The following is a 26,040-nucleotide window of genomic DNA, read 5'->3' as shown; positions in this document are numbered from 1 at the left end:
AAACATCTCAATATTTGATAAGAACTAATTTTCTTTACCATTTTTCCTGTACTCCCTAAACTGCCCCGAGGTGAATTTTGAATCACCCTGTATGTATATTCAATTTAATTTATTCTCATTTGATCTGCTCAATTCATTTTTCTTATATCAGTCGAATTTCGAGTTTCCTATTTTTCAATTTTAAAGTGAATATCTAGTTTTGATTAAGGAAAAAAAAGAAATATATCATACACACGATAATACCTATTTAGCAAAATATATTTTTTTCTTATCATTTATTTATACATGCACGGTATTATACCTTAATTGGGAAATACTTGAAGTACTGACATTTTGACGGACAAATATTAACTTGGACTTTACCTAAATTATCCCAAACAACCAAATTAACGAAAGATAACCCAAATTTACAAAATTTAATTGAAATATTATGTAACCGATATTTTCTGTCTATCTTAATTGAGTGAAGTATGCACTAAAATTTGCAAAATGTATCCAGAAGAAATCCAGAATGAAAGTAAGTCTGTCAAACCAGCAGATGATTTTCAGGTATGAGGGGAGTAGGGTGTGCCCAAGTTCTGATCCGCGTGTATTTATATCGCTTATTAATCGATAGTTAATGATTTATCTAATTTAATCGCACCGAAGTGATAAAAAACGTATCGCTTAATAAATGTGTCTCGACAAGACGGGCAGTCATCAATTTAGATTAAAATCAAACAGTTTTGAAGTGCAGAGTGAGCGTAGGTAGGTTATGTTATGTGAACGATGTAAATATTTACATATATTTCGAATAAATTAATACCCAGTAGGAAAGTAGCTTGTTGTTGTAGAAATGCCATCCCTGAGAAAACGAGTTTCCACTTATTTGCGACAATTGAGTTTTCATAATGAGCCCAGAGAGAAGAAAAACAATGTCAACGAGAATGCCTTTGTCACCAAATATCTGCAAGGGTGAGTTAATTCCAACAATAAGCCCTAGTAGGCACGTAAACTCATTGATTTTATTTGTTCCAGCCACATTTCGCTACAAGAGGGCCCCCCGATAATATATGGCAAAACCCCAACTGATTTACCCAACTACGAGTTAGCAAAGTATGAAAGTGGCACGAATACAGTTGTCGGGTGTTACTCGGGCCCTAATGGGGGCCTTACCACTGTTAAACGCACTGAGAAACACCTGTCTGTACCTGATGATGATATCGACTTTATTGATAATCCAGAAGAAGAGGAGCACCGTAAGTGAATAGAAATTTCAAGTATTATTTACACTTTGTCCTGGTTTTTATGTGTTGATATAGTAAATCTTGAATATGACCGAAAGCATATCAGCAAAAGTGAAATTCTTTCAGTACCCCCACCAATGCCAAAAATATCTCCCAAAAGGGTTTCAGGACAACCAATCGACAACACCACCATGGTGATTAAAGTAGCTGGGAATGAGTATTGTGTTACCAACAAGCCTAAACGGCACAGCAAAAGCTTCAGTCTAGGCAGTATATCTGACTTTAATATAGAGGTGGAAAAAACGAAAATAGACAAAGACTTTTACAATTGTGATAATAAAAAAGATTCAAATTCAAATAACCACCACAGTCAATGTATAGAAAATCAAATGCAATGTGATACTAGTGAGAGGCTTGAAGAGGGCTGTGAAGGTACAATAACTACTGATATAAAATCCGAAATTTCCATCACTAACTCTGGTACTAACAACAATACTAAAAGTGAACAGGTGGAAGAAAGTTGCCATTTAAGAAAACTACATATAGACGAAGTGAAACCTAAAGTAAATATCACAAGCCAGATGTCCGCAAAACATCCTTCAGCATCAAAAAGTAGATTTGTACCAAATACCACAGTGGAACCCAGCAAGAATTATGCATTGGCCAAGTCCAGAAGTGAGGGCAACCCATTTCACAACAAAAAAAGGGGAAAAGTTATCCAAGTGCAGAGGCAGCATAGTCAAAGGGGTATAACATTTTGCTGGCATGGAGTTTTGCAGTTGTTTGATCACTTTGTTTTATTTATTTGTTTGATTATGGCATTTAGACTTGTTTCTAGATATAAAACATGGAGAAATCATAATTTAGATGAGAAATTCTTACGCTTGGCAGATTTTGATTGCTAAACATATTGATCCCTTCATAAAGCCTCTAATATTTTCTATACCTAATACTTTTATGGGCAGTTGTATGTTCTTTGAAAGAAAATTATACAGCAAGTTCTGTATGAAAATTTATTTCAGCCTATGTGTAACACATATTAAAAAATCTTCCTGATTCCTAATCAGAAGCATATTCAAATATTTACTAAACCTGCCTTGTTTCGCTCGGTAATTAATTAAGCTATCATGATCTAACACGCTCTATAAATATTTACTGTGTCTCTGCCTTAATTAATCAATTAATAATGATTTCTGGTAAATGTCTGAGCAAGTCTACCAAATAACATTGCTTAATTGTAGCGTACTAACATTCGACCCTGTGTTGGCGTTTTGCACGCGAAAACATTCTTATACCGCTTTTTATGTTCTAATCAAGATATAATAGACTTCCCAATTTCGTCAATTATTGTTTATTGCCGTGCTGTGTTGAAGGCCGTTTTTTACTTCCCTTTTACTTCAAGGTCCATTTGAATTAGTGAAGCCTGTAAATTGAAGCAACTAATCTTTGCAATGGTACCATCGAGTTACTAACCCGATTCAAGGATTTTCAAGTCAATGCTATTTCTATTAGATTAAATTGAAATGACTCTGCTTTTAAATTTTCTCAGCTGCTTTTCGAAACCATTTGAAATTTGTGCTAAACCGCTTCTTTAATACTAATTCGTCATTAATAACAGCTGGAATGTTCATATATCTGATGAGAGAAATCGCTTTAACGAAATTAAATAGCAAAGTTGCTTGCAGATGATTCAACGGAAAATCAGCAGTTTGCGATTGACGACGCATCATTGCCTGCTGAATGGACGCGAAAGTCAGACTGTTTTTACGGCGTCTCCGATAGTTTATATGACCGAAATCAAGTCACCAAACAGAAAAATGGAGACCCAATAGCGGACTGTTTTGGCCTTATAACCCGGAATGATTCGGCAATTTTGGCTGTTGCAGATGGAGTCAATTGGGGTAAATTTCCTGCTAAAATCTAGCACTCCAATCCACTAAACCCAACGCACATTTCAGGCGAAAAGGCAAGTATAGCGGCCAAATCAGCGATTCACGCCTCTTTGCACTACCTCAACAAAACAATTTTTAATGATACGAAACCATTTGAAAAATTAACTACTAAGACTGACGATGTGGCGCTGAGCAGTGACGCTCTTAGCACGGATGAAACAACTAATCTTATTGCTAATACCAGGGAAGTGTTTGTCTGTTTATTGCGAGCCTTCAACTGCGCCCATGATCTCATCTTAGAAAATCAGGTAAATGGTAAAAGTGAATATAATTTTAAATGCGAAGTAGATTTGTTCTTTTGGTTTGGAAATTTGAAAATCGCAAAGTGTAGCTTGTCTTGTACTGTTCCACACCCGTTTTTGAATAGATTCTGGAAATAGTTCTCCCTTTTAGTCCCAATATCGCCGTTTGTTTATTTTTAATCAAAAAGCTATTAAACAATGTAGTATCATTGTTATATGTGCACGTTACCAAAAATGCACTAATGCATTAACTATAAAACTTTCCTAATTTTTCAGCTTACATTACTAAACAACTGCTAATATGAGACTTGACTTATTACTTACAAACTAAAAAACAATATTTATAATAAATAATAATATTTTTTTATTTCGCCATTAGGTAAATAGGTACTGTTGTAAGAAATCTTTAAAAGAACAAGGTTCTAAGTAGTAACTCAAAAATTACAGGCCTAAAAGCTCCAAATTGCGTTACTTTTTTAATTTCAGTTCATTTTGTGCTTGGGTAAAGTAATCAAAGGTCAAAATCAAGCAAAAATTATAAAAATCAAAATTAAGGGCTCGTGAGGCTGAAAGAGAGCTTTGTTTGTAAAAAAAATAATACGCACTCCCGAATGTACTTTGCATGTACCGTTAAAATTTTGTTGTTTTCAATTTTACCTCTGCATGTTTCGTTTGTCTTAATTCCTAATATTATTCGAAATATCCACACACAAAACACCATACCATACCTAATCGCCAAATCAAAAATTGCATGATAGAGCATCCTTTTGGTCTGCATGGTAACATATCCGGTCAGAATATTCTCCCCACACAAATATATTGAATTATTTCAATTAATGAAGACATTAGTAGCTATTGTTTCATTGCGGTCTGCACAAATATCGCAAAAATATATTAAAAGCATACTTAGCATTGATCAATTTAGGGAATGTTGACCACGCTAACTGTGGCGGTAATTCTACCTCTAAACGAAACGAGATCTCAACGACACGAAAATGGAATACATTCCAATAATCGGAAATCTCACTACGTTTGTTGCGTGTGCAATGTTGGAGATACTCTAGCTTATGTATATTCCCAAAAAAGTGGAATTCGGGAATTGACTAAAGGTTTGTCCCATATTGATAGCTCAAACTCTTTGGTTTATAGTACGTTTTAGGGTCTCACGATGTCAACAGCAACCGGGATATGAGAGATGCGTTGGGCGCTCTTGGTCCAGTCGATGGAATAAATCCCGAACTCAGCAATCTCACCTTGTCCATAACCACTTTAAATGAAGGAGATATTGTTCTAGTGGCTAGTGACGGCCTTACAGACAATTTTGATCCAAATGTGTGTAGATTTACAGTGAACACAGTGAACTCGAAAGCGGATGTTACCAAGAACAGGGTTCAGAACACTTCTTCTAGTGGAGTTGCACCATCCCATTTACCCAACAGCCAATTACAGGGTAATGCACGATTACTAGAGGGGAGAACGCAACCTTCTAGTGTTAATAGTCAGAGAGCCGAAGGAGTTATTAGTCAGAAACCTCCGATTAAACCGCCAAGAAGAAGTAAGAATAGAGGTTCTATTTCCAGCGCTAGTCAGTCTGAGAGATCGGCATCTTCAGTAGAGAAGGACAATGTGCCGATCAGTGAAGCACCAAACCAGGGCTATGTAAATAAAAATTTGGCAGCAGTCAAAACCAAAGACTTAACCGAAATGGAAAATCCCCTAGTGGCGCATTTTGTGAAGGAGAATTCCCCCGGGGATCACAGAACCGTAAAAAGTGAGGTAAAAAAACAACGTGCGGTAATCGACAATAAAGCTAGTAGCCTGCGGAAACAGGTGTCGACCCAAAATCGGACCGAACTGGATCGCAAAGTGCCTCCAGCTGTAAAAGCCAACCCCAACACTTTGGACTCCAGCTTTGCAAAGCAGAAAACCCAAACCCATAAATTCTTAAAGTCGAAAACGTCCTTAGATCTGCGGTCTTCACACCAGAACAAAATTCAAATACCACGAAATGTTGATGGCATTCCATTTGTAACCCCTTACCAGAGGTACGAACTTCAACTTCTGCTAATGGAGGACATATTAAAGAACGGAATTTCTGGAAACGACTCGCCAATAACAACAGCCAAACGTTTATGTGAAAACCTGGTTAGCTTTACCATGAGTATTACTTCGGCGAAGAGACGCACTTTAGAAGACCAAGACATGTATTTTGATCACCGGAATGGGGTTTTAGTGGAAGTGTCCAACCAAGAGAAAAAACTTCGACGGAAAAAAGGACTGGAGAAGGTGCAATCGTTGCCTGGTAAACTGGATCATGTTACAGTCGTAGCATATAATGTGGGGAATGTTGCAATTTGAGTATCGGTTACAGAAAAACAGGAATAAGATTTTAGGATAAATATTATCATATTTTAAACCATCAATATTTTAATTCGGAGCGAAAGAACAAAAATGCAGCTCATTATATCTGGTGTGGTCAAAAGTGGTAATTTGTTTATAAATAATCGTAATTTTTTGCAAGCAAAAATATTTGGGTAATGTTTGTCTCACCATTGAAAAAGCACGAAAATGACGACAATTTCTGCTTTTGCAATATTCGCTGTAAATCATTTCTTTATTGTTTGCAAGCATACGCAAACCGGAACAGCCTAGATGCTCATTAAGGATGTTTTATTCGGATTATGCTCACATATCAATATGTTTAGCTTTAAATCGGTGAGAACGGGCAAGTTAACTGCACTATGATATTTGTTTATTTTTAAATCAGTTGACAAACTTCTAAATTTTATAAGTCTAATTAATAATTCTTAATTTATAGTCTTCCAGGGATGTTTTATCGAAATGGTTTTATTGTTTTTTTTTATTCCGTCTTGTTGACCAACCAGAATGGAGTGAGACACATGTATATCCAATAACGTTAAAGTATTTTTATTTAACGGATAACTACGAAGTAATCAACCAATAACATTTGCGGAAAGTACGCCCATATAAGCGAAATAAGTAATAAATGACTACTACCCTCATGGGTATATGATTTACTCTCATTTTAACATTCGTATATTTCTTCAATTAGTATTTTAATTTTACTGTTTGTATGCAAATACTTAACTTAGATAAATCAACATTCGATTTGCTCTGTGCAATAAGTAACCATTATACGTATAAGTAGTAGATACCTACATGATCTGCCTGCAATGTTTTTCAATTACAGGAATTCCCAAATAGGAAAAGTGTATTTTTATATATTTGAAAACTTATTTTTATATTAGTAAGTGTTTAAGAATCGTTGTAATCCTCGAGGTAATGTAATACAGACCGAATGTAGTTATTTAATTTATCAGTTTAACCTCAGGACGTTTCAATATGTACTGATTTTTTTGTACCTCGTGTTTTTGTTATTTTTTTTTATTTAATAAAAAAGTAAATTTTATAAATCAGGTGTATTTTTCTAATGCATGCATTTCTTTCTTTAGCGATTTTATTCCTGATTTCCGTCTGCGCTCTCTTATTATTAGTAAATTAAAAAAAAAACAACGAATAATTCGACTGCGTTTATAGACTATCGAAAGGGTACTTTTTAAAGGAAAAGCACACGTTTTATTAATCCGTCCCAAGCGGCTGTATTGCCCTGAAAGTTATAATCACATTACTTAAAAACGCGCAAAACATCTATCCCTGATGGTTTACTTTTGAAAATAAGTATTTTTGTTCTATTTTCTAGAAAATTGCAGTGGCCGTCCACCTAGCGTATGTGTGTGAATATCGTTTTCAAGTTTCAAAAGTTCTAAAAACATTTCTGGAAGAGGATGGAAATACGTCCGAGTAATGGGTCAAGCGTTTTGCGTCAGTCACGTTTAGACGATGTATTGACTGACAGTCTGTTCAATGTTTTTAGTTATAGGGCACATCACTTATATGTTATGTTGTAAATAATAGTGTTTTAAATTAAAATACATATTCTGATGTCTGCTATATTAATAACACATATTTCAGAATTTTCTCCGTTATTTGTGTAAAATGCGAGTAATATCTATCTGCGATTGAGTAGCGTTATGGTAAAAGTTGAAAAACATATAAATTCTCCAAATTTTGCGAAAAAATCCAGTTTTAAGTGACATTTTCCATAGACTTTGGCAATTGACTCAAGTTCTAACTATTGGTCTGACAATTGGCATATGACATACGTCTTTTCCGCATTTTGCTTTACATGTTTATGTATGCCAGTGTTCATTCGCAATTAACCTTAACTTCAATGAAACTGCTGAGTTTTAAGTGATAATAAAGTGTTATTGATGTCATAAAACAATGGCTCACATATGTAGATTATGTCTGAAACCCATACCGAAAGAAAGCGATGTAGTTCCTATCATCAGTATAGACAGCAATGGAGTTGATGTCACGACATTAGTAAAAACTCTTGTTCCGGAAATTGTAAGCATTGTACTATTATTTAACATGCGATTACAAGTTTACGTCGTTACATGATAAACAGCATTGAAAATGCCATAAAGGCAGAAGAAATTGTTAACTTTCTGAATTTTCTTTTATATCAAGTTCATTTGCCAATGACATTTCTACAAGCAGAAATCGACTGTTAAGTCAATCTTTGTGGGCATGAAAAGTTAGTTGCGCTGTTTGCGTCAGTTCATAGATGCCACCAATGTAACATGAACCAAATAATTTTAGTTTGCTTATATGAAGTGGCATCATTGCCTAAATGTACCATCACTAAATAAATAATTATAATATTTTTTTTGCAATAATAAAATAATTTTCCAGTTTATCAGGCCTCCGCTTTTGAAGTTATCAATGTCTTCACTTGATAGATAAACTTTTCACTTGTCGATCATTGAAATTCAATTCTTGGTATTCACAAGATGCCAAGAAACACCACTTAAATAAATTAAGAGAATATCTAGTACATACATGTAAAAGGTGAGCAAATTGTTAATTTCAAACGTGAGAGTCTGATAAACTAGGAAACGACCGAAACTTCTGTTAAGGTGATATTTTGGATCTGCAGGCAAATTTTTCAAGACATCCTTTGAATCTAAAAGGACAAAATCCTTTTAGATTCAAAGGATGCCTTGAAATTTTTTTTTCTTTCGGTGGCATTTTAATTGCTACAGACATCAATTTGCTTTAACACCAAATGCGCTTCGAGTGGCATCGTAAAGCTATATATGTAATTTGAAAAACAAATGTTAAGTTTTCGTCAGGAAGACAATTTAAATAATTTATATAAAAAACCTGGGTTTTGAGTATCACTTGACAAAAAAATACACGATTAAACAGAAAAAGATACTAAATTTGGTTCAGACACCTTGTATGTTTAAAAATTATATTGTTTAGGACAATTTTTGTCCTTAGTTTCGATGTTCGTAGCTTTTGGTTTCCAAATAATATAGGTTTATCAAATATTTGATCCAGTATAACTCAGATGTTCACATTTTCTTTTCAGTATATAGGCCTATCGGAAAATCCCGTACTTTGTCATCTATGCTACGATTCACTATCTGAGGCTTACTCGTTTCGTCTACTATGCCTGAGATCCGAGAATCTTATTGGTATTTTTATGCGAGAAACTAAAACCATGACGCAGACGGTTGATCTGCAGCGCGTAGTAAACTATTGGAAGACGGTATACAAGAAAAATCGCCGTGATAGAAGTGCCACGCAGATGAACTTAGCTGAATGCTTTGAAGTGGATGATGTCCAATGTATGTAATTTAGCTGTTAAATATTTCAATCCAGTTGAAACGATTATTCCAATTATTCGCTTTTTATATGATTCTACAGGCATAGTTGAGCCGAGTGCTGATAAGTCAGCGAAAAAGCTCCGAACGTTTGGTCCACAACGGAAGAAACGCATTTTGAGCAGAAAACCCTCTGAGAGAGATGCACGAAAATTAATTCCATCTGAACTTGAGGCCAGTCAAACTGCCGCAACTCAACCTTCCAGTTCAACTGAGAAAAACAATGAGTCTACAGGAATTATTACTGAGAACGAAGCCAGGAAATGTTTGGATATCAACGCATTGAAAGAACAACCGAAAGGTAAAAATTGTGTCTCATAAATTTCCTCCTGTGAGTGTTTTAAACAGAATGTATATTATTTAAGACTTTGATTTTTCATTACATTTTTATTATACGTAAATTTTTTTTTAAGGGGGCTCTTCCATCTTACGACTTCTCGGAGGTCCTGATGTGGATCTTTGCGGCTGTCCCCCAGTCCATGATTGTCCCAGCCACGCTAATTTTAATGTTTTCGTTGAAGAAAAGCGGCGAGAAACAATGCGAAAAAAACACGCTTCTTGCAATCTGTTCTGTGAATATCGCCATATGCGAACTTGCAAATTTTATATAAATATGGTACCTAAGCAGCCGGAAACAGGTTTGTATTTATAACAGTTTATGTGGTTTATGGCTTCTTGTCGTGAACGATTAACTCTTATTAAGAAACTCTGTAATTGTTTAAAGAAACAGATAAGGCAACGGAAAATCTGGATATTTCTGATCGACCAATCGACACCAAATCCACCGAAGCTTCACATTGCAGTAATATTGAAAAACTTATTGGCGCAATAGCAGAGGAACACGAAGCAACATGCAATGCTGAAGAAACTGCGGAAGATAAGACTGACGATGAGGACGAAATTGATGTTTTGAGTCTGTTGAAACAGTTACAGGAGAACGAAAACTTGGAGAAACTTGGGTAACGTTAAATGAAATTCAGTGAGTTGAATGTGTGTTTTGAAAAAATACGTTTCAGGCTAATGGATAATGCGACTAACTTGCAGGATTTATATGTGATTAAAAAGATTTTCGATAAAAAAGATAATTCATTCAGTTATGCTCTTATACCTAAATCCGCTGTCGAAGACCAAAGTGAAGAAGAAAATTCTTTGCCAAAGAATAATCTACAGGCTCAAGGCACAAATACTTGTACCAACGAAGCTGGAACCAATAGCGCTATTCTCAATTCAAGAACACCAGAAAAAGACGACACGGAAAATGCAAAAAATAAAAATGACGAGACTGTTACAAGAAGGAAAAGTTTCTCGAAAAGCTCAGACGCGTTATTTACCCCACTTAAAATAAAGAAGGAACGCGCCGGTAAGTATGTCACTATTAGCAAATGTTAATAATATTTAATACACGATTGATGTAAAAAATATAATATTTTAGATGAGGATATAGTGAGTTCAATTTTGGGAGTTCCGCCAGAAGATTTGCCAATTACTGCAACAAAGCCGATAAAAGGAGTAGAAGTGGATCCTTTAGGTTAGTTAGAAAAACGGTATTTGCTATTTTATATATAATATAGCACAACCGTTTTTCCAACATGTTTATGTTAATCTTTGCAGTGTTAACATAAACTCAGATGAAAAATCTTTTTAATCTATTACTCTATGCGTTATGGATTTACATGTTTCAGTTACTGAGAATTATTAACTTATTATAATTTATATACCCTTTTTTGCAGATATATCGAATAATCAAACAGAAGAGAGGCCCTTCATTCGTGTAAGGCCAGTTGAGTCTCTTAAACTACCATGCAGCTTAACCGTTGAACCATTGCCAGTAGCAGATAGTTTGAATTTAGTCATACCGGAGACTTCAACTAGTGTAGCTTTCCCTAATTTGCTGGCTGATTCACTACCACCTCTTCCAGCTATAGTTGGACTAATTGAGAACAATCTTCCACCGCCAATACTTAGTCCAATTACCGGTAAATTTCTTAGTTATTCATTACTTGTCTATTGTGCTGAACCATTTTACGCGTTTACATCGTAATTTGTGCAATTTAAGGCTATAAGTCCATGACTTGACAAATGTTATTTATTGAATGGAGAAATGTACAGATCAATTTAGAAAAATTATAAATCTTGATTTATATATATACTTTTCAACATTTGCTTAAGAGAATTTCTGATATTGCCTAAAAATACCGCTACTTTTCTTTTGAGCCAAATTCATATTTTTGCAGAAAGCCTATACCTATACCTAAAATTGAACAATGATTGTATGGATTTCAAATCGTGCACAATTTTTCTGAATGATAACTTTTACTTAAAATTCATAACAAACTTTTTAAATGGCTACAATACCGTTAACTTCTTATTAATTGTTCTTCTGAGTTGGTTTTACTTAATTGTCTTATAAATTACACACATTTATTTGCTTTATTTTTAAATTATTTCAGATATTAACCCAGAAGGAACTGTGGGCAGTTATGTTAGTCAACGCCCGTTATATACAACTAGCTCACCTCCTCCTCTACATATGTGCGTTTTGAAACTCCCCAACTCTAATTTGTGCAATTCAAAGAAACGTAAAGCACCAATAAATAGGCCTAAAAAGCCAGCTAAGAGACGCCAAACCAAAACGTCGAAATCGAGAAAGCTAAGTGAGTCCAACCCCGACCCATTAGCAGCCATTCCTCTAAGCCTTGAAAAACCCCTAACAAAGTCAATGGATGCCAAAGATGATTTCGTAATTAAAAAAGAGCCTTTGGACTACACTGGTGGAGGAGATGATTTCAAACATCCCGGTGAGTGAATTGTTGATAGCTAATGGGTTTGGTACAAGCTGGGACTTATTTTCAGATAAAGCGTTGACGAAGAGGCCAAATCAAGAAACCAGCAATTTATCAAAGCTGATCGACGATCCACCGATGAGTAAGTCCAAAATCGCTTCTTTTTTTTGAGTTGCAGTGAATTTTAGTAGAGACTTAACAATTAAAAAACATGCTATAGTCAGTTGTTTAAATAAAAAAGATAAGTAAGTCCGAGCTACATCAGAAGTATGGTGATCGATATTCTATACATTAAAATCAATGGCACCGTTCCAATTTCCATTAAAAACTATATTTTTTTGTTCTTATTCCTAGACGAAGATCAGTTGGATATACCAGAATATGTTCAGATAAAGAACGTGTCGCTTGTTAATGTATCCGATCTGGTCCAAAAGGGCGTACAAACCAAAAAACTAGAACCTAAACCGCCTAAAGATGTTGATAATATTTCACCAAGTAAGTTATCATGACTAATTACTGATAGTTTTCAGTTCACGTTAAATAGGGATTCAAGTAATTTTGGAATTTAAATTTCAGTACGATTGCCGCAGAGTTTAAGCGAATTGCTTGATGCAAACCCAAAGAAAAGTGAGCCCAAAGTTGATGATGTTCTAGATCTGATTACAAAATCAACTGACGATGACCCAAGTTACGACGCTGACAGAGATCCTTTGTATTTGCCCCCTGCTGGGTTTAGGCAACGAAAACGAGATTTTAAGCGCTTTATTGAACTGAGTGATGAAGAAAAGGCCAAAAGAATGCGCCGCAGTACTCGAATCAGGAGAAAAAAAGTCGATAAATTTAACTTAGAGACGCCTAAAGCAACTCGTCGGAAAGTTTCTAAGACTGAAGCTCAATTGAAATGTGTCCTGCCCACAAAATTTACTAGTGAAGGTGATTATGTCAACGATCACGACTATTTTATTAGCCCCTATGCAAGGAATAGAATGGCTAGTGTGAGAAGGAAGGGAGGAGAACACTGCATTTGTTTGCTTTGCGATTTGATTCATTTATCATCCAAGCATGTTGAGGTAAGTGGCATGCAATATACTTAAATAGTTATTCTTGTTTCATCTTCTAGCATCTGGCTATCTATGGTAGCCAATAAAATTTCTATACTTTTCACGTTTCAATAGAGAACCCATCTAGTAGGGCACTCATTTATAATTTGAAAATATATCGAACAGTTAAATTTGAACTGTTTTACGTCAAGAGTTATTTTTTATATTGTAGCATATGTCTGCTCACTATACGAAGTGTGCTATTTGCTGTGCAGATTTCAAAAATGTGTTTGTCTTGAATATGCACGTTCGCAAACACACTTCACACTGCAAAGAGTGCAAACTTAGCGTGACTTATGCGAGATTCTTGCATCACGCCGAAACTCATAATAGGACTCCAGGAATGTCTAAGATACTTTTACCTCTGCCTCCCAAATTTCCTATATCGGAAAATGACTTTTTAGATGAGTTAAAACCGAGCATAATCCAGCCCTTTACACAAAAGCGAAAAATATGTAGTCCGAATCCCAATGTTAAAAAAAGTAAAAGAGCAGCTGGGTAAGAACTAAGTTCACTTTGCAGTTATTTCGGAACTTTCTAATACGTGTTTTTCGAAGTAGAAATGAATCAAGGCAATTGGAGAACAACGCCTTTTGTAAACCGTCGTCTATCACTCTCACCGAACTCTTGAAAAGTTCTCGACCTACCAATATGAACCGCATAATGACCGAGAAGGAATCTGTTTCAAATTCAAGCGGATCCACTAAAAAGAAAATGAAATCAATAATGCGTAGAAAAAAGACAAAAACTGGAAATCAGAGAAAACCTTTTTCGCCTTCCAGGTTATCTAAAATAGTTGATGAAATCGTCAATACTGCGAAGGAATTAAATTCAAGAAAATCTGAAATAATAGAAAGTCACGTTTATACAAAGGAAGACAGTTCTGGGGATGGTCAAGAGAATGAGAACGAACTGACGAAAATAAACAATTTGAATTCTAAAACATGCCAAAAAACCAGATCGCGCTCAACATATAGAACTGCAAGTGTTTCAATACAGGAACCCTTAAATACTGAGACAATGGCGGAAAAAGTTACTATAATGGAAAAACACGATGATCCGCCAAGTTCCGATAACATTAATTTATCAGGTAGAGTGATATTGCTATTAGAAATAGTTGTTACCGGCTAATTTAGTCGATTCATTATTTTTATTACTTTATCATTTCCTATTAGGACTTTTAGATGATGCGTATTCTGTAAAATCAACAGAACCTTTGGGAATTAAAATACTCAAAGTAGATGAAACAGTTATAAATAAAATGTTTGCCTGCTTGGCCTCGGCGAATACCTTGGAGAGTGATAGTAAAAATGAAGTACCGACAGCTGAAGAAGTTGGATTTAAACTTTCTAATAACATTACGTGGAAGCGACCAACGAATTCGAAACAAACTGAAAATGAAGCACAGGTCAATCTCGAACAAACAGTCCAAGCGGATTGCTGTAAGTGAAATAATTTAGTTAGTGAGTTAATCCAAAAAGTCTTTGAATTTTCCAATTTAAATTTAAAAGTTACATTAATAAATAAGCAAAGCGGGCTGTCGAGGCTCTTCAATAAATATTTGCTCAAACTTTTTTTGTTTGTTTTTGTACAAATTATCTGGCGTTAAGTAAACTCTATCAACTAATGAATGTTTGCATTTTTTTATTAGAAGCTATAGAAAGGCAAATTATATTCTTGAGCGAATAACCAATAATAATTTTCCTACATTAATATGTTTGTTTTAGATGTTGATTTTACTGATATGAGCAGTACTGGCCACACTGTTACTGTAGCGCTTCCTACTGAGAAAAATGTGGAGCAAGTTGCAAGTTTGGACGCACATATTAGAAACCTGAAACACATCAGTGGGACTGATGAAAGTATAACAAGTGTAACTTCACCAGGTGAGCTCATTTCTTCAGCTTTTAACGCTTCAAACCGCCCGCAGTAGTCAGAATTTATCAAGTTCCAAAGTTGCTCCAATATTGTCAGTTTTCGTTGAGCAGTACCAAACTAAAATTAACAGATTTTCTTGCATTAGTGCTGGATGATGTATTAATCCCATCTACCGCCACAAAAAAGATGGTTATTTGCAAAGAAAAAGTTGCAAAAATTGCAGAATATTTGAAAAGCAACCTCAAGCCATCTATTCCAAGTTGTTCTACAAGTGAGACTTCTACGGGTAAGACTATCTCTGAATCTGATCCGATTTATTAAGTTTAATGCTTGATGGGTTTTAGCTGAAGCAGATGTTGAACTTTTGGCGACTTCCGATGATATTTCGTCATCTACCATTCAAGCTGTCGATAATAATGTAATTGCGGTGGAATCACTACATAGGGGAGAACAAAATAGGAGTGAAAGCATTAATCCCGTAGAAGAACCACAATGATCATTAGCTGAAAATATACCCAAGACTAATGAATAGATCTGCAGGTCTATGCACTGACTAAAAGACTCTTTTCGTAGTTATTGCCATTGTTTCAGACAATTCGGATATGAATTTGAATCACTTTCTGATATCCGTATTTATAATAGCAAGTGCGTAATTAATTTACTTTTTAGCTTTCAATGCAGTGTTTTTATTACGATTATTTCATTTGGGCCTTATTTGTAATAAAACCAAAAAGCGATTATTCCAACGTTTTTATTAATGTCGAATTCATTTTTATTACGCTACTTCCCTTAATTCGTATATAATTTAATAGTGCTATCAGCTCCCGAGGAAAACACCCATGGTTGTAGCGGATGGAAATGGACCCCCAGAATACCAAAATCATTGAAAGGCTGATGGTCTTGAAGTCTCTTCAAAGGTACGATCAACGCATTTTGCAGAAGCTCACTAAAGTAAGTAGAATCAGTTAGTTTGATACTTGAAAAGAAAATTAATTTAACACATATTCAGTTACTTACTTATATACCATTCCATGCGATATAATAAGACTTCTGTCATCTGATCCTGAGGCAAATAATGGGTACCGCTTGTGATAAGCGACCCCTCTCACAGATGTTCCGTGCAATCTCAGCGTCTGATAGGGTTTAGTGCTTAAATCCAGGTCAAACCACAACATTTTTCGATCGTAAGTCCCTAAAACACCAATTATTAGCTACTCTCAAGTCACGATTAAAGATAATTGATTGCTCCCATACCCACTAACAAATTATCACCACCCGGATGAATCGCCATGGTAGAAATACAATTCGAATTGGTCATTAGCTTCTTAAGTTGTGCCTGTTTCAATAGATCGTATATTTTCACGTGACGCTGTGTAGCAACAAACAAAAACGGTTTTGTTGGGTGGAACAGGATGCACTGCACTAGTCCTTTAGATTTTGTTAAGGGCAATTGACTTTTTCTGTAAAAAAACCATATTATTTCTTCGTTTAGTACCCTTGCCTAGCATTAATTAGGATATTAATGTCTGTTTATCAATGTTTATGTACTGGTTCAATAAAACTTTGCTTTACGAACCGTTTTTGATCGACTTGCGTTTGGTCAAAGCCATTCAGTCCCTATATGGTTCACAGGTTTGAAACCATTTTTATGCTAATAATTGAGTTTATTAAAGTCAATGTAATAAGTAATGTTCAAATCACTCTTAATGTGGACAATAAATAAACCCAGTGGCCCTTTTACCGTTTATGTACAACTATAAAACCAATTTGAGATCAACATGATCCACTTACCTCTTAGATATTTGCGAAATTAAAACAGATCGGTTTAGGCCATCGGGCATAAGTGATCCGAAATAGTCCCCTTTGCCATGCCAAGTGACTTGAGTCACCATTTTAAAGTGCTTTAATTGAATTCGCACTCCTCTATCGTATAGACTTTGTTCTGGTTCGCACCACTGGACGGCCTTCTTTACTCTGGAAAAGCGAACATTTCAGTAGTTTCATGGAACCAATTTTGTTCAAAACCAACCTCTCACTGATAACTACGTCGCTGTTTGGCGCTTCTTTTAATACGTCATCAGTTCGGCTGCTCACCACAAAATCGCCTACTCCTGGATTAATGAGAAGCACCTCATTGCCAGTAGCCACCAAAACTAAAGATAGAGCCGCATTGGGACACCATTCAACACAGCGCACTATACTATCTGTTTGTATAGTTTTAAGACATCTGCCTGTATTTACCTCCCATATTTTTACTGCAAATAGATAATCAATTAATCGAGTCATTTTTCGAAACTAAACCAGCTTACTTGTGCAATCGTCGGAACCACTCAACAAATACTGTCCAGTCTTATCAGTACTTATTGTCCTAACCATATCCGTATGGCCCTTATATTCTATTGACAAAGTGGTCGGGAATGGTTGTAAATCTCGTGGACTTGGCAATTTTGGAACCAATGATTCTGGTTCGATGCTCAGTTTCATTTTTATGGCCCTGGGGCACAAGTACAAGTCCAAGCAACGCAGGAAGCGCTCTTTGATAAATCTGTAATTGATTGAGCATTCTAAATATATGTGCAACCGTAATTCAAGTATTATTTTACCTGGGATAAGCAGGTACTTTTCTAAGAGCGTCGAACTTTTGTGGCACGAAATGAAGTTTTCGCTTCCAAGGGGCATTTTTAAGTTTATTCCACTCCTTCATTTCTTTGGCATCAAAAAGATACTCTGGTGGTGGATTATACGACTCTGCGTGACCTAATGTGGGACATTCGAGATGTTACAGAGAAATTTGCTTAGTGTGTTTACTCACCTGGTAGTAATCGCTTGGGAGCTGCAATGTGTTTGTGGATCCTCCTCATTTCTTCAGCTTGGTCGTCCGCACTCCACAGCATATAAAACTGTGGTTCCTTCTTTGCCCTCAGCCTTGCCTGTTCTTCCCTTGTCTTGATCCAGCCCATTTTCAGGGCATGGACAAGCTTGGAGACTTTTTTTGCCTCATTTTTACTGGGCAGGAATGACCTTTTGTGTTCAGGGAATTTTCTGATGGGCATTTTCTCCACTTGGCTTGTGAACCTAAAACCGCACTATTAGAGCAATAGGTTGCGCATAATACGCATACTGTTTACCATTCGACCCACGGTGCATATTCATCGAAACTGACATCAGGTATTTTCTGAGCCTTGATTCGTTTGATCAAATTAATGTCTTCCTCACTTAGGATTACATTTTGTCCAGTTTGTGGGTCCTTAACCGTTCTCCAAAAGTCGGGGTCTTCCATTTTCTTTAAAAATTCATCCAAATGATCGCCAGCTTCGGGTTTTATGATTTGCTTTCCATCCCAGTCATATCCTAAGTGTTTGTATTCATCATACCTAGATGAAGAAAAGACAATTTAAATAGTTTTGTTGTTCATAAATTAATTTACAAAATTATATTTTCATAATACATGTTTCCATGGTCTAAAACATGCAAAAGTTGATTCTACATGTCTCCAACTTTAAATATTTCTATATTAATGAACATTCAATCCGAATAAATACGAGATGTTTATCTCAAAAAACCTGTGTTAAGTAATTAAGTAATATAGTAAGTAGTTCTTAATATTACAGCCTTTATCGTTATTTTAAGAATGACTTTTAGAACTTACCAATTCTTCGGAATATTCCCAACAGTATTCCTAATATCCTCTTCATCACTTGTGTCAAAGGCATCATACTCGTCTGTGGCTTTACTTATTTGCTCTTGACCAACAGACTTTACTGATTCACTATTTCGACCGCCTTTTCTTGGTGTTTTTTCTTTTGTGGCAGTTTCACTTTCACTGCCTTCTTTATCATTTTGCAAAATTTTCGATTCATCGCTTGTGCTTGACTTGGAGGCGGTTTCTTCTGCAGTGATCTTTTGCCCACGATGATCTTCGTTGATTTGCTGATCTTCCTCGTCACTTTCTGATTCATCACTATCGTCGTCGTCTCCGCTTTCGACTTCTATCGGGCACATAGACAATAGTAACGGGAATCATTCATTATTGTGTCAAGAAAAACGTACCTTCGTCTGAATCGTCTTCTGATACATTTTGATGATCTTCTTCACTTTGTTCTTCAGAAGATTCGTCACAATCATCTTCACTGTCTTCTGGATCGCTGTCTTCACTTTCTTCTTCAGACTCTGAGCTTTCGTCTTCTTGCACCTCCGTTAGTAAGTCCTTCACAATAAACTTTTAATATACTTCGAGTTAATGAGGCTAAATTCAATGTTTTTAAATGTTCAAGTGGCTTTTAAGGATTTCTAGAAGCCCCATTTTCCGATAACCGGTTTTTAAATACCGAAATCTTTCATTTATTATCTAGAACCAATGGAAAACTGAAGTTATTTACCTCATCTGAATCTTCGGATTCTTCAATTTCTTCAGTGTCGTTCGCTTGGATCTTTATTTCTCTACCGTTTATTTTTCGCTTCAATGGCTTCTCAATTTTACCCATATTTAAAGTGTTAAAAAAGTATTAGTTCTTTTTTGTTTAAACGTTCTTAAACACGTGAAATTACCGAGTTCTATTGAGGTTATGTCGTGTTGATGTTGTATAATGTAGCTACTTGTTTGTTTTGCCGACGAGTCAAAAGATCGACTACTACTTCTGGCACCATACCATGACGTCAGCCAAGAGAAAATTCTGATATTTTCAAACAGTAGCCCTAAAATGTCGCAATAATGGGCTATAATCAAGTGTATTTATTTTATATTTTTTACTTATATATTATGCAGGCCAAATCCAGCTAAGCTGGAATAAAAATCTTGGATTTATATATGTTGATCTTAATAAAAGCAAAACAACTGTTGGTTATTTCGCTTTTGCGCAGTTTCACGTTTATAGCGTTTGATCTACTTTTCCCAGGAACTTAACCTCAACAATTTGTGGATAAATATGTCAAAACTTTTTAATTTTTTTTAACTATTTTATAATTTTTATTAGTTTTATAATAATTCCCTGGAAATTTGTGATAGAAAATCTGCGGCGCTCAACTAGGGGTGTAATTGAAATCTTTCGTGTTTTCTTATGTTGAACTCATTAAAATTGCAGTTTTCAAATTTGAATCAGTGTTAACATTAACAAAGACAACTACTTAATATTTTATTTACATAATTAATTAGCTGCAGTGGAATTAGTAGATTAGAGGCATCCATGGAACAAGGCATAGTTCGATTTGTCCCAAAAGGTAAATCCTGTTTTTATTCTTGAATTTCGCTTCTAGTAGGTATTTCACATTTGCCATTTGATTTTTGGGGCTGCATGTACACAGGCAGTTGCAATTTTGGAAGCTCTTGCATGTGGGCAGTTATTAATTCAAAAAATGTTGGTCACAGCTTCAGTAAATAAGAAATTTCCTCTCTTTCAGGGGGCTCCAAGCGAGATTTTGAACAATTCAAAGTTCACATTCAGAAAATTGATGGCTCTATTGTTAAGGGCACCAACAATGAATCCTATATTGATGTTACTTTTCCCGAAGGAAACTATTCTCTTGTCAAGTAAGTTTTTTCTTATCATTCAAAAGTCTCCGGCTTTTATACTTAGTTTTCATATAACGATGTCATATATCTAGCTATCCATCTGAAATAAGAGATCTAATTTACTGACTTATAATATTTGACTCCACAATCTGCTGAATCACGCATTATGTATCTTGAGTACTATTAAAATGTATATCTAGAATCGAAACATCTATAATTTGTTAACTAAATTGCGTAATAATTTCTCATCAAAAAGTCGACAATAATCGGAGCATAAAAAATGAATAGTGGTTATACACTTATTTATATAAATCTTATCTTCAAGTATATGCACATACATATGTAAGTAATTGAAAAACCAACCCAGGCCTGGCTATTTACTGAACAAAGCTGTGGTTATAAACAGAAATCCTTTGTGTTTCTAATTAGTATTGATAATGTTGTTTGGATATTGTGCTGGTCGTATGGTGTTTTATAATGGAAGTACAAATGTGCTATAGCCGGTATGGTTTTTTTTCTCAGAGATGGTTCCCTATTAATTAATGCTTTGTTTCATCAGCACATTTAGACAAAGCAACAGCTCCTTTTAGCAATGAATTTCTAAATGTCCATTATCAGTTCACAATTCAATGGGTTTTATATTTGTTAGGCACTATTATGTCTCACCCAATATGAAGCAAGCCAGAGTTTCAGATAAAGCCCACCTGCAATCCTGTGATGACAAAAAATTTAGTATAGACTCTGAAATGAGATTCTATGTTGCGGCTTTTGTACTGGAATTACCAGAGTCAGTTAAACTATTCACTGCTTCAATAATTCCTAATTGTTTTCGTATTCTTGGTTTTACGTTTTGATGCTAAAGTATCTTGAAAGAATGTGGGCAGTGAGGTTTAATTATCGAGTTTTAGCAGAGTTAATGTAAGTAATACTACCCAGATAAAAATGCAGCTGCTAATTTCTCACAATTTTGTCTTTTGCTCCTGTTCAAGTCGGTCCGATATAAGTTGTAAAATCCCGCCTCAGTGCATGCTTTTCTTTAGTTATATTAATTATTTACAAAAAAGTTGGTTGTTTTTACCTGAGTATATCACAGCTTACCTCGTATTCACAATTCAACCCAAACTGCTAGAGCTTAATTATTCGTTTCTAACACTTCGAAAACTTCTGTACTGTAAGTAGTTTCTTACTAGTGCTATACAGTGGGAACTAATGTTAAACCATTCCTAGCAAGGTGTGATAAGTAATTTATTGCATTTTTATTGAGTGCTGAACATCGGTGTCATCATTTTAATGCACGAATAATAAATGTATGCAAAACAGTTATGCTTATTAGAAATTGTTCTTAGCCCACAACATTCACTCGACAGATCCCTGCAAAATTTTAAGGTTCCTGCAAAGTTTTAAATTTCAAAATTTATCGAATTCTGGTAGATATTCGGTTTTACATCACAAAAGAATATTGCATGTAAAAGTGTTTTCAGAAAAAAAAAGTGTTTTTATCGTTTACTTTCTCTTTGATTTATAAGTCAATTCATTTTTCCCAATACGAATTTAAAGTTTTGAAATTACCTATGAAACTACTATCGAATTGCGGTTAAATTTATTGCTTAAAACGTTTAAAAAACGGTCCATTTTTACTAATCGATATAACCATTTTTTTCGGAAGAAAACCTTCATGAAGTACATGGGATTTATCTAAAATTATACAACTATGCAATATTGATTTTTATTAATTGAACTGAACCTTCGACATTGTTGGTTTGATCTTATTTTTTTCGCCAGTTTCTCACATTTTTAAAAATTGCTCTCACTGTTCTTGATCGTTTAATTTCTCAAAATGTATATTTTTAACAAATATACTTCAGTGGACGTTGGTTCTTTGAAGAAAGTCATTACAATATCTGAAAAACACTTTCGGATCTTATTACTACATAAGGTAACATTTGATGAGGTGCATAAAACAGCATTTCCCAAACCTCAACGAAAAAAAAAATTTGATGAACTAGTTACCGATTTATTAAATAAAAGAGATTGCAACTTGGCATATAAATAAATCCCAAGTTCAACTCGTTACTTTGGCAGCAAGCAGTAGAAAAATCGAACAGTTCAAGCACGTTTCAACTCGCTAGTATTAACGTTGTTGCTTATATTTATTTAAAATTAATGAAAAACTGACAAAAACATTTTCGGGCAACGTAAAAACGTTCCGGCTTTACTGCGTTTTCCTTTTTTTTATTCTATTTTTGTATTGAGTGAATTACATTAGGGATTAATATTTATAATAGTTTTGCTATTGTATTTTTTTACGATGGAAAGCTTAGAATTATAAGTAAGTACCATACTTATGATTCTGAGAATCGCTGTTTAAGAAATTTTGAAATTTTACTGAAAGTAGCAGCTCAGTTAAAAAAAGATTAAAATTGGATAAGTTTTATCCGTAGAAATTGCAAATATTTCAAGGACTTCCTGGCGATGATCTGGATAAGATAATTAAAGTTTGTGAAAATGATCTAAATAAATAAATGGGAAGTCGAAGCCCTATGGCCGCCAAGGTCTCCAGACCTAGCGCCAATTGATTTTTTCGAAAAAAACAATAAACTTTTTGCTCCAATTGATTCAAACTAAAATTAAATAACCAAAAGAAACTTAACGAAAAATCGGCTAAATAATTGTAAAGTTTGTCACCTGAATTATAATACACTTATTTCGATTTCATCTCATTTATGAATCATTTGCACTGGAAAATTCAGACTTGGTGTTAGTATCAAATTGTAATATCTTCAATGCATCAAAACAACTACTTTTGTAGATTCGTAGATTGTATGAAATCATGCTTTTCTTGCGGTTTTCGTTTTTAGTTACCAACACTTGTGGTGGCCCAAGAAAATAACTTTCTTCAGTATTTCGAATTAACTTTATTTAGCTGCATCTGAAGAAAGCGTTCATTTTAAGTGGAGTGTAGCTTTAGCAATTTAAATTTCTTAGTTTTCGCTTTAAGTGGCAATTACCGCATATTTTTGCTATGGGCTAGATCCATCAGATTTCTTGTTAATTTATCATTAATTCATTATTGAAAGAAGAATTAATGAGTTAGTTAGTTTCTATCCACTCTTTCTATAATATGCGATTAATGCGCTTCTAAAAACCTGAGAAATTGACTGGTTTCATTGAAAATGCCCCCGATTTCAATTAGTACCGTTTTAGGTCTATTGTAATGTAAGTTAAGTTGCGACGTTCGTGATGCAACCACACTAAATTTAAACGTGTAACTAATCAATTAAACTCCAAAACTCCAAAGACCCAGAAATCCGGATTGTTTTAAGTTAATTGTATATCGCCGCTCTTGGTCTAGATTTCGACATTGAATTTGAAAAGGAAGGCAACGTGCGTTGCGAATGTGCCGCCTTTCACTATTTTCCTTTATCTCATTCTGATACTAAGCGAATGTTTAGTATTGTGTTTTTCTTCATCCGTTCTTGTTGCAAAATTTCTGATTTTAAACACCGCAATGCGATGTTTGGCTAACAATTTTCATGGGTTAATTACAGGTCTCGATGTGCCGAAGCTCAAGTCGTTTTTAATTAAAAAACATCGATTTTCCGGTTTCTTATTGAGCAAATCGAAGACCATGAGGTGAAAAAGTGCAATTTAAGACGTTGTTATATGCTAATAAACTAATTGAGATAAATCGGTTTTTAGCGAGTGAAAAGGCAGTTCTTGTGCAATAGCAGATTTTGTGCAGCATTAGTGCGTACAATGGAAATTATTCATTCAGTCCATCGTTATCACATATTTTATTCATGACCATTAATACCAAGTGCAAAAACTTTTGCACACGGCTGGGAAGAAGCTTTTTCTTACGCCTCTGTATCGCACTGTTTGACAGTTTTGTAATTTCTTTGAACTGTATAGTGGTGACGTGTTTTACAGAGATAAAAGACCGACATTGTAAAGCGATAGAACATGTGGTCGTATAAAAAAATCAGGTATTTTACATACACATCAACGCTGATAGGTTTAAATGTTGTGTTTTTTCGTTTGCCCTTTTTATGCAACACCTTGTATATTAAGTTTGATTAGAGTAAAAAAATTATACATTTATAACGAGGATTTGATGGGTTTATATTTCACCTTTTAATGTTGAGTATGTGATGGGAACTGATGCAAAATATAAAAAATAGTTCAACTTTCTTTCCATGTCGGTTGTAGATTTAATAGGTAATAGATATTTAATAGGAAAACACTATTTAGTATATTCAGATTATTTTTATGCGCGGAAGCTTTTAATATTAATACAAAAATGTGAAATTACTTGACCATTTTGTTGTTTTCTAATCAGAATTACTTCTTAAATGAGTGCGCATTAAGGTGCAAAAATTCTGTTCACCACATGACTATTATGATCTTTGCAAAATAAATGACGACGAATATTTTACAGAACTGAAAGTTTTAAAGAGTCGTTTTCACAGTAAAATTATAACTAGTGAATTTATCGGGCTTTTAGGCCGTAGTGGAAGACAATAATTTCTTTCTGACGTTTCACAAGTACGAGTGGCTTGCATCTTCAGAGGTGTTGAAGCCACATGTGACACATTCGCGTTTGAGAAACGCCCGGAAAAGTTATTTCTACGACTATAACCGATAAAAGTTCGGAAAACTCATCAGTTTCAAGCAATTGCCTGTTTGAATCACATGTTTACTTGCTGATTTTTCAGTGGACATTAACAATTTAAAGATTAAACTGCTAGTGTCTAGAAATCAGGCAGGACAAACCATTAACTTCCGTTTGATACAATCTACCATAAAACCTATAGAAGTGACGATAAGACATTTATGTAAATATTCCTATTTGTTTTAATTCGAATTTAAATTCTCGAATGTTGGTTATAAGCAATATTTGAACTGATGTGCACGTTTTTGTTTTTCGGTGTTGGTTTTTTCTGATGAAAACGTTTTTAATCGGTGTGTCTGTTCAGTTTGTAAAATCATCTTATATTACTTGGAAAATGGTAYGKTTTCGAAACGTACGTACGTACGTACGTACKMWAATACGTTTAGGTTTAATGATCTAATTTGGCCAAACAAAATATAGGAGCTTAACTTTTAAATTATATCTTTAATTTTTCCTATGTTTGTCTAGTATTTTCCTAAGTTTTTCCTTCTGGTTATTTATTGCGSATTAATTTTAATTATGTTTTTTTGTATTTGAAATGTATTATTTCTAGRTTATTTCTATGTATAATCTACAAATATACAGGAGGTTCTTGAGTATTGTTCAAATGGAGTTTCTCTGAACTTAATTCTGAAAAGCAACCTTATTACCTAGTGTGATTTGTTCAGAATTTTTTTTTTCACATTTTTTATTCTTATATTATTAAATAGTTTTGATAGCAAAAGATTATCATGTTGACATTTAAAAGTGGACCACCCTGTAGGAGAATTATAAATTTATTCCGACTTTACCATCTGAATTCATCATTCCGCTGATTGCGCTGCAAGCAAGGGCAGAACGAACTTTTTCAGTAATTTTTCCTTTGTCTCATAATGTTTTATTCATTAAACCCAAACAATATCCATTGTTCTCTAAAATCGAT

At 34.6% G+C, this 26,040-nt stretch overlaps 4 protein-coding genes across 18 annotated transcripts in view; 3 read left to right on the top strand and 1 right to left on the bottom strand.

Annotated features, from left to right (window-relative positions):
* The first annotated feature begins 302 nt into the window (after positions 1–302).
* On the top strand, positions 303–6,848 carry LOC109537064 (PP2C-like domain-containing protein CG9801). 6 transcript variants are annotated; one of them, XM_019903598.2, is made up of 8 exons: positions 303–747; positions 834–954; positions 1,018–1,238; positions 1,353–1,973; positions 2,912–3,127; positions 3,185–3,426; positions 4,346–4,529; positions 4,580–6,848. In XM_019903598.2, exons 2-8 carry the CDS (start codon positions 836–838, stop codon positions 5,776–5,778), a joined length of 2,802 nt encoding a protein of 933 aa, XP_019759157.2. In that variant the 5' UTR covers positions 303–747; positions 834–835; the 3' UTR covers positions 5,779–6,848. The 6 variants fall into 6 exon arrangements, with proteins under 6 accessions (XP_019759157.2, XP_019759154.2, XP_019759155.2 ...); XM_019903595.2 differs by having other exon boundaries at positions 813–954; XM_019903596.2 differs by having other exon boundaries at positions 810–954.
* A 605-nt stretch (positions 6,849–7,453) lies between these two features.
* LOC109537061 lies at positions 7,454–15,677 on the top strand. Of its 5 annotated transcripts, none has more exons than XM_048666056.1 (18): positions 7,454–7,851; positions 8,882–9,140; positions 9,220–9,477; positions 9,590–9,814; positions 9,901–10,135; positions 10,193–10,536; positions 10,609–10,704; positions 10,907–11,152; positions 11,627–11,974; positions 12,030–12,101; positions 12,314–12,454; positions 12,536–13,029; positions 13,232–13,557; positions 13,620–14,149; positions 14,244–14,501; positions 14,787–14,945; positions 15,068–15,223; positions 15,282–15,677. In XM_048666056.1, the coding sequence occupies exons 1-18, from the start codon at positions 7,726–7,728 to the stop codon at positions 15,431–15,433; spliced, it is 4,425 nt and encodes a 1,474-aa protein (XP_048522013.1). In that variant the 5' UTR covers positions 7,454–7,725; the 3' UTR covers positions 15,434–15,677. The 5 variants fall into 5 exon arrangements, with proteins under 5 accessions (XP_048522013.1, XP_048522012.1, XP_048522011.1 ...); XM_048666055.1 differs by having other exon boundaries at positions 7,457–7,851; positions 9,907–10,135; positions 14,235–14,501; XM_048666054.1 differs by having other exon boundaries at positions 7,459–7,851; positions 14,235–14,501.
* On the bottom strand, positions 15,673–19,537 carry LOC109537066 (ribosome biogenesis protein BOP1 homolog). Its single transcript, XM_019903603.2, has 12 exons — positions 19,317–19,537; positions 18,988–19,144; positions 18,587–18,926; positions 18,066–18,311; positions 17,750–18,012; positions 17,541–17,694; positions 17,247–17,482; positions 16,967–17,192; positions 16,729–16,911; positions 16,192–16,397; positions 15,955–16,129; positions 15,673–15,883 (listed from the first exon to the last, which is right to left on the bottom strand). The coding sequence occupies exons 1-12, from the start codon at positions 19,419–19,421 to the stop codon at positions 15,727–15,729; spliced, it is 2,448 nt and encodes an 815-aa protein (XP_019759162.2). The 5' UTR covers positions 19,422–19,537; the 3' UTR covers positions 15,673–15,726.
* Positions 19,538–19,851: 314 nt separating this feature from the next.
* LOC109537063 (copper-transporting ATPase 1) overlaps positions 19,852–26,040 on the top strand; it is a 19,068-nt gene continuing 12,879 nt past the window's right edge. For 3 of the 6 annotated variants that reach the window (XM_048666058.1, XM_048666060.1, XM_048666059.1), the window contains exons 1-2: positions 19,852–20,154; positions 20,335–20,464. In XM_048666058.1, the coding sequence (XP_048522015.1) occupies positions 20,121–20,154; positions 20,335–20,464 (164 nt within the window). In that variant the 5' untranslated portion in view covers positions 19,852–20,120. Of the gene's footprint in view, positions 20,155–20,334; positions 20,465–20,861; positions 20,950–21,305; positions 21,365–24,146; positions 24,433–26,040 lie in introns of those variants that run through there. The other 3 variants (XM_048666063.1, XM_048666061.1, XM_048666064.1) reach the window with 3 other exon arrangements.

Source organism: Dendroctonus ponderosae, unplaced genomic scaffold, assembly GCF_020466585.1.
Source record: "Dendroctonus ponderosae isolate FM_Combo_2020 unplaced genomic scaffold, Dpon_F_20191213v2 Dpon_F_20191213_4, whole genome shotgun sequence".
Taxonomy (NCBI): Eukaryota; Metazoa; Arthropoda; class Insecta; order Coleoptera; family Curculionidae; genus Dendroctonus; species Dendroctonus ponderosae.
This window is presented reverse-complemented; position numbering and strand designations above follow the sequence as displayed.